This window comes from Wolffia australiana, chromosome 2 (assembly GCF_029677425.1).
Source record: "Wolffia australiana isolate 7733 chromosome 2, ASM2967742v1".
In the NCBI taxonomy this organism is placed as follows: Eukaryota; Viridiplantae; Streptophyta; class Magnoliopsida; order Alismatales; family Araceae; genus Wolffia; species Wolffia australiana.
In genome coordinates, this window is record NC_135836.1 from 25,349,576 (window position 1) to 25,358,508 (window position 8,933).

General features: G+C 44.7%; 1 protein-coding gene across 1 annotated transcript; it reads right to left on the reverse strand.

Moving 5' to 3' along the window:
• Window positions 1-7,098: 7,098 nt before the first annotated feature.
• Window positions 7,099-8,713, reverse strand: LOC144700236 (uncharacterized). Its single transcript, XM_078571704.1, has one exon. It carries the CDS (start codon window positions 8,258-8,260, stop codon window positions 7,373-7,375), a length of 888 nt encoding a protein of 295 aa, XP_078427830.1. The 5' UTR covers window positions 8,261-8,713; the 3' UTR covers window positions 7,099-7,372.
• Window positions 8,714-8,933: the final 220 nt, after the last annotated feature.

An 8,933-nucleotide genomic window follows, 5' to 3' on the forward strand; every position in this document is an offset into this window, starting at 1 on the left:
TACCCTGACAGTGGAGCTACCCACCACGTTACAGCACACCCTCAGAACTTGACCAATGTTGCTCCCTACGCCGGATCAGAACAACTATATGTGGGTGACGGATCAGGTTTGTCCATCAAATCTCTCGGTCAAACTCATCTATCTTCATCATATGACTATCGCCCTTTACTTCTAAAAAATTGTCTTCATGTTCCACAAATTTCAAAAAATCTTTTATCTATTCACAAATTAACTACTGACAACCATTTCTTTGTTGAATTCCATCCCAATGCCTGCTATGTGAAGGATCGAAGGATGGGGGAGTTGCTCCTCACTGGCACAGTGCATGACGGGCTCTACTGCATTACCTCGTCAAAAGTAGCAACATTTTTGGGTGAGAAGCAATCACTAGACATTTGGCATTTACGACTTGGCCATCCGGCCTTTAATGTTTTAAAACAGACTATCTCGCATTTTGGGTTACCAATATCTCAAACACTCTCTTCGTTTATATGTTCTGCTTGTTGCATGGCTAAATCTCACAAGTTGCCATTTCAAGAGGCCACATCCGGCGCAAAAATTCCTCTCCAAGTTGTACACTCTGATCTATGGGGTCCAGCTCCAGAAAAATCCCATCTCGGTTACTCTTACTATGTGACTTTCATTGATGAATACAGCAGGTACACCTGGATCTACCCGCTGAAGGCTAAAAGTGACGTCCAGTCTACATTTATCAATTTCAACGTATGGTTGAAAACCAATTTTCCACGAAGATTCAGCGTTTTCAATCTGACTGGGGAGATGAGTACCAATCTCTATCTAAACATTTTTTAACTTGTGGCATAACACATCAGGTTTCATGTCCTCACACTCCAGAGCAAAATTTAACAGCTGAAAGCAAGCATCGTCACTTAATGGAAACAGCTCTTAGCATGCTACACCAAGCCTCATTTCCACTTAAGTATTGGGATGAAGCTGTGGTTATGGCAGCTTATCTTATCAATCGAATGATCTCACCAGTATTGAAAAACAAATCACCGTATGAGCTTTTATTTTCCAAAATACCTGATTACCCCCCTTTTAAAATATTTGGATGTCTATGCTTTCCAAATTTACGACCTTATAGTAAAAATAAATTCTCACCTCGATCAGAACATTGTGTTTTCCTTGGTTACTCTTCCTTACATAAAGGATATCGCTGCCTAGCCTTATCAAGTAATCGACTATATATCCCGTGATGTAATATTTAACGAAACTATTTTTCCATTTTCAGCAGCGTTTACACACAACCCACCCTATGATGGCATACTAGGGGCAGGGCCTTCAGACGAGGTAAACTATTAGTTTGTCTCTACTTTTGCCCCAGCAGACAATGCCCAACAGCACATTGCAAGTGTCGAACAATCAACGACTATTCCGGTGCATGGTGAGAAGTCACCAAATCCACGGACAGATATGTCATCGAATTCGCCTACTTCGGGTACAAACTCCACTCCGCCTATTCGAACTCGTTGAATATATGATCTCCTTAATCTCCCTCTCTTATCCATTGAACGAGCCCAAACTCTCCGCAACCCTAACGCACTCCAAGTCCAGGTACGTGTATCCCCTAATTCTCTACCTAGTGAACCTAAAAATATTACTCAACCGCTTTCTTCACCAACCTGGAAGCAGGCAATGGAAACAGAAATGTCTGCTCTCCATTTGAAGAAAATGTGGACACTCGTTACACCTCCTCCTGGAATCAATATTATTGACTCCAAGTGGATCTTCAAACGTAAGCTACGAGCCGATGGGTCCTTAGACAGGTGTAAGGCCCGACTAGTAGCTCAAGGCTTCAGTCAGACAAAGGGAATTGACTATCAAGAAACCTTTAGTCGAGTAGTTAAAATGACCACTATTCGACTTCTTTTGGCCATTGCCCTTAGTCATAACTGGCACCTTAATCAACTTGATATATCCAATGCGTTTCTGCATAGTGATGTGTATGTGACCATCCACATGTGCCAACCCCCACGATTTGCTGATCCTGCCTATCCAAATCATGTATGCCTACTTAATAAGTCATTGTATGGACTCCAACAAGCCCCACGCATGTGGCATAAACGTCTTTCTGATTTTCTAACTCTTCAGGGCTTTAATAGCTCCAAGACAGATACATCATTATTCTTTAAAACCGAAGCCTCCTCTCAGTTATTCCTTCTTGTTTATGTAGATGATATTCTTGCTATTGTACCTAACTCTTCTATTGTTTCAGACACTATTGCCACTCTTCAAAAGACATTTCCTGTTAGGGATCTTGGTCCAGCTAAGTACTTCTTGGGCATTGAACTTGTTCAGCACCCACAAGGTATTTCTTTGTCTCAGTCAAAATATTTGGCCAAAATTTTGCAACTGGCCAACATTGGTGAATGTAAACCCACCAACACGCCATGTAGCGTCTCTAAAAATTCAACAGCACACGGTATCGAAAAATCGTTGGGAGTCTACAATACTTAACTGTTACACGACCAGATATTGCTTATGCTGTAAATAAAGCATGCCAACATATGCATGATCCACATGCAAAACACTGGCTTGGTGTCAAACACCTGTTAAGACACCTTAAAGGTACCAGTGATTTCGCCCTTATTTATTCGCGAAGCTCCTCAAGGCACCTTAATGTGTACAGTGACTCTAATTGGGCTGGTGATCCAACGGATCGTTGCTCGACCCATTGATTCTTTGTATTTCTTGGGTCCAATCTTATAAGCTGGTCCTCCAAGAAACAATCCACTGTCTCTCTTTCTCGTACCGAAGCTGAGTATGAGTCGATTGCGAATGCAACAACGGAAACAATCTGGATAGAATCTTTACTTACAGAGCTTAGGCTTCACTCACGTACTCCTCCTACCTTGTGGTGTGACAATTTGGGAGCGACATATCTTACCAAGAACCCCATTTTTCACTCACGAACTAAACATATTGAAATTGCTTTTCATTTTGTTAGAGAAAAGGTTGCAAGCAGTAATCTACATATTGCTTGTATTTCGACTAATGATCAACTTGCAGACATGTTAACAAAACCTTTAAGCAAGAAACTATTTCAATTTCTCTGCTTAAAACTCAACATGGGTACCCCCTTGGTTTTGTGGGGGCCTGTCAAAGGAAATGATGAACACTCAAGTACAGGTCATCGGCAGATGCCCCACTCCACATCAAATGTGACACAGAAGCTTCTGGAAGACTGTACGAACACCGTTGCAGGCACTAAGCACTCCCACGGCACTGCCCCACACACCGCGCCATGCCGCCACTCGCATTGTCCCAAGAAGGCAGAAGGCAGCTAAATCAGTCCTGCAACGGCTCTGACACAAGTCATCATGCTCCACAGAATGGCGTGTGGCACAGTGGCTAATGCATTGTTAAATGCATTACCGAACCTGAAGTCGTATAAATAGTTGAACATCCATTTGAATAGTTATGGGATTTTCTTCTTTATCCCTTTCTTTCATCTACTTCTCCAACTTCTTCTATCTTCGCAAGTTCTTCTTCTTCATTGCACCAGGCATCCAGTTTTCCCACTCGTTCTTAAATAAGTCAGTCCCTGAAGAAACGTTTGCTACAAGAGTATTCCCGCTACGTTGCAGCAGGGGTCGCATTTTTTTACCTCGTTCTTAAATAAGTCGGTCTTTGAAGACAGACTCGCTACAAGAGGATTCCCGCTACGTGACAGCAGGCATCGTGTTTGCCAACTCGATCTTGAATAAGTCATCCTCCTGGAGGCTACCCAAGCACTCCAACACCTCTGTAAAACCCGACGGGACATCTATCAGCACACTGAAATCTAATCCATCGATTATCATGCTTGGAAACTAAATTAACGCCGAAAACTAAATTATCGTCCGTGGAAGAGCGAATGTTAATGACTGGAGTGAGGGGTCAGCCACGACAAAAGAATTTTATTTTATAGGCTCCATTCTCTCACAGTAATGAAGTCGGAGGCATCTTTCTAACTCAAATGCTTGATTGAAAACAATGTGTGTGTGTTTTTCGGCATTGAGAAAGCTCCAGGGGGAAAGGATGGGTTTTGGCCGAAAAATACATAACTATGTATCACAACATCATAATAAGAGAACACTGAAACATTATCGGTTTCACTTTCATAACCATTCTCTCCCCCATGAAATATTAATATAGGTTTGGAACCACATTAAAGAAGTTTAATAGGATGAATTTAATACATCACGATTAGATTACCAGTCTATCACTCATGGAAATTTAGGTCTGTCACGAAATGCATACTCGACGAGAAGAATATTGGAAATCCAGTATAGAGGCTAAATATTTGATCCGGTGCACTCACACCCAAAGCGTTGATGCCGATTGGGCAGGATATCAAACCGATGGAAGATAAACATCCCGGTATTTGATACGGTCTTCTGGAATTCCTAAAACCAAGCTACAATATCAAAATCCAGCCCAGTGGCCGAATAAGAGTTGTTGCAAATGTTACATCAGAAGTCTTGCGGTTTAATTCTTTGGTCCAAAAGATTTAAAGTTCTGCAAAATACCACCTATACTATGGGTGACAGCATTGAAGCTCCGTATCTGGCAGAAAACTTGGTACCTCGTGCAAAAAAAAACACACAGAAATAGGCCTTGTTTTTGTTCGCGAACAAGTTACAGCTAAGACCGGCTGCATCCTCTTAATGAATCGCCAAGAAACCTGCAGATATTTTCCGAAAACCTGTCTCAAAACATGGTTTATGTGCATCAGAGACAAGTTCAACATCAACACTGATACCCATGAGCTTCAAGGGGCATGAAGCAGTTCTACGGTACATTGATAGCTCAGAGTTTTTAATTTAGGTTTAAATGGACTGAAAATATTATTCATGATCTATAAACTAATTATGAGAATTGCATATTATAATTCAGAATATGACCTATTTACAGAGGCTGAAATAATATACATCTCCACGTTTCAAACTAGTTAGGACACACAAAAATATATGTGGCCGGCAAGCCAATCACACATTCCACATCTCGTTCCATGTTCATTAATAGAACATATTCATAATAAGCGCCGCAGCGTGATGCTCATGATGAAGCCCATGAATACATGATCGTACTTAGTGAATTATGATGAGATCATAATCCGGAGATCATTAGTCTTTAAGCATGTGTTCTAAACATTCTTATTCGAAGGATACGCGAGAAGGACATCGAAGTATCCGGATAGAATAGCACTATCTAGCCTCCTCATATGATGAGTATGGCCGTTCCCGCAGCCATTGGTGTGGGGACACTAAGGATAGATAGTGGGTGCTCTTTAGTCGAAAGAGTTTCAATAGACTGAAAATATTATTTATGATTGATAAGCTAACTATGAGAATTACATATTATAATTCGGAAGATGAACCATTGACAGAGGGTGAAATAATATACATCTCCGCGTTTCAATCTAGTTAGGACACACAGAGATGGTGAGGATTCAATCTGGATAGGATTTTTGTAAGGTCTTCAAATTTATCTTAGATATAGACCAACACGTACACCTCTCCTCGAAGAAATCTCAATCTCAGCGATAGTCCATATTTCCTGTTCCTCTCTCCATCTGCCTCTCTCCTTATTCTTTTACTGTTCTTATCTCCTTGAACTCTTTCACGGGGGCGTCATTTTCACATTCTAGGTTGGGCCCTCTGGATAAATCATCTCAGACGTTCGAATGCTCTTGTTGACCAAACCTCGGCTATATTTTTTTATCTTACCAACAAGAGTAACCTGATTTAGGAATTCTATGCATGTCTAGGAACAAATCCCTCCATAACTTTATATTTGATCCCTAGCTTGCCTTTGGGCAGAGGAATAAATATTGTCGGTAGTTGTTTTTGGTTCTCGATATAGGCGTCCCAATGAAGATATCCCTGATTCTATGGTACAAATGACAGAAACTTGAGAGCTCAAAGTTCCCATCGCGTCGTACCTTTCACTAAACATGTGCATAGCAGTAATATGATAAATGGAGTGCTTGAAAAACTATCTGGGAACATGGATCGCAGATTTTATTGAAATGCATCTACATTAAAAGAACATTTCAGCACCCTTACAGGTATTTTGGAAAGTTTAACATGAAGAGTGGACAATCAGACACTGATCGTGCAGCGTATTGATTCAAATAAAACTTTTCACTACAGTTATTCCCAGCAATTGAGTGAATCCCTAAAATTCCAGCAGTTCTATATGCTACCTTCTGTTGTGCGGAGCTATTCTCATCGAATGAAGGAACGGCTAAATTTTAATTTAGTAATCCATGTTTGTAAACAGTAAGATAATAGAGCCAATCTCACAAACGAATGTCATAACGTAGAATCCAATGGTTACATCAGGATGGTCCATTAAGGGTAGTTTTGTGATAATTTAATTTGTTTTGCGACCATTTTAAAGTTGCACTCATAAGAAGCATGCGACAAAGCATTACGCTGGTATAGATCAATCTCAAAATATTCTTCTTCTGAGTAATGGACCGATGTTGATTTTCGACGGATGTATTCTGCAGTGTTTCAAATTGACAGGCTATAAATTATACTGTCATCATAGTTCCTGTAGCGTAGAATCATGTTTTATTTGTTATCTTTCTCAAATTCCAGCATAACCAATGAAAGAAAATTCAGACTAATCTGCGAGCTGAACAAAATATAAGACCGGGTTATTATCCGTAAATCATTCGAACACATGTGTTTAGAATAATATTTTACTGACCGTTATCTAACCCCTTCAACAGAGACGGGGGGGTTCTCAAATTATTATAATACGTATATTGGCCGTTAAACGTATCAGGGGGGGTTCACTATTTGGGATACCCAACGACCGATCCCTAAGTACTCCACGTAGACAAAGGAGGAAAATAATTGCCAAAAAACTCTGCTAAATTTTCAGTGTTTTGATATCCTCGTCCATAGTAATGGCATGGACTCTCCTATGGATGTTGGATCCTCATCCACTCTGATTTTCTCAAGAAACGGGACTCCCCAATCGCTACCAACGAGGCAAAATTTCCTTACAAGATTTCCTTATTTTCTCAAGAAACGGTACTCGTCCACTCTTACAAAATTCCCTTGAACGAAGCAGCAGGGATTTCTTAAAGAAGTCAAACCTCGTCGTCCAATCTTATTGGTTGTATTAAGGAGGCGCCAGCAAGCCACTACCGTAAGAATGATCACAAGGACGGGCCAAGGACCCAGCGCACAAAAACTGTAGAACTCCTACGATACACCTGCGCAGGAAGACTGTAAAACTCTTGTCGATGGTAGCATACAACGGTCGTGAACACTGACTCTCCAGCGAGGGCGAACGGCACGTTCATTATTCACTCATTGACTTTTACAGGCGCGTGGAGTGCCTCCCTACCCTACCATCGACGACGACGAAGGCTTGTTTGGGAAAATGTTATATTACGGTGCCTGCTTCGGAGGAGCGGGAATACTCCGACAGGTGTTTCCTCAGGACGGCCACCGTAACCGCCGCCAGATCCTGACCCGTACCCAGACCCATACCCAGACCCCGCGCCGGAGCCATTTCCACGGCCGCCGCCGCCACCACCCCCCCCCCCGCCACCGCCGCCAGACGCTCCGTTGCCGGAGCCGGAACCAAAGCCAGAGCCATATCCGGACCCCGATCCAGAGCCGTTCCCGTTACCACCCCCGCCGCCGCCTCCTTGGCCGCCGCCCCCTCCGCCGCCGCTCCCGTAAGCGCCGTTGCCGCCGCCGGAGCCGAAACCGGACCCGCTGCCAGACCCGTACCCAGACCCGCTTCCGCCCCCCCGCCCCCCACCGCCTCCTTGGCCGCCACCACCTCCTCCGCCGCTGCCGGAGCCGTAGCCAGAGCCGCTGCCGGACCCGTACCCGGATCCGCTGCCTCCTCCTTGCCCACCGCCGCCTCCTTGGCCGCCGCCACCTCCGCCGCCGCTTCCATAACCTCCGTTGCCGCCGCCGGAGCCGTACCCGGAGCCGCTGCCGGACCCGTACCCAGAACCGCTACCTCCCCCTTGCCCTCCACCGCCGCCGCCTCCACCGCCGGACCCGTACCCACCGCCACCAGGTCCGCCACCGGACCCGTAGCCGGAGCCTGACCCGGATCCGTACCCACTACCCGCCCCATTTCCGGAGCCCCCGCCTCCTCCGCCGCCTCCGCCCCCGCCGCCACCGCCGGCACGGCCAGTTAAGACCCTGGCCGCAGAGGACATGCCCAGGCAGAGCATGAGGGCCAAGAGCCCTCCCACGACCCTGACGTTTCCCATCGCTCTCTTCTTCTTTCCCGACGATGACAGATACTTCAAAACTCGGCGTGCTTAAACCCGAGGGGTGCGGGGTTGGCCTTTATAGGCGTTGGGCTCATGCACGGTGCCGTCCTCGTGCACCCCTCCCATACTCAAAATACGTAAAAAATAGAGTCATTTTTACTCTCCTGGTGGATCCGAAGTTGCGGATGTAGTGGGACATCCATGATCTATCCAAAACCAGAAGTTCCGGTCCTACATCGCCGCACACTGGGTCGCCCGTTTGTTGTGTTCTGCTCAGTACTCGACGCGCATATCTTCCTCGTTTGGTACTCTGGCGTGGTACGCCCGCTGAATTGAACTGCGCGTTCGGACGGTCTCGCCGACCACAGTGCTGTCCGATTTTCTCTCTACGCGTTGGGGGCCCCCTGAGAAACAAACTTACGGTGTTGACCCCATTTGATACTCGGACCGTTGAAGGATATTTTTTCCGAGGAGCTTCTAGCACTGGGAGCTCGAGGAAAAAGGTTATCCAAAATAATTTAAGGCTATACGGTCTTCAAGATCTGCGATGAATCCATTGTTTTTCAAACGCTGGATCCATTTGAAGCAGAGAGATTTGAAATCCTTTTTAGCGCGTATTGCGACTCATCAGGGTCTTGTTTTCCCAGAAAAAGAGAAGGAAGGCAATACT

Coding starts and splice junctions, on each gene's coding strand:
- LOC144700236 (XM_078571704.1), bottom strand. CDS start 8,260: ATGGGAAACGTCAGGGTCGTGGGAGGGCTCTTGGCCCTCATGCTCTGC.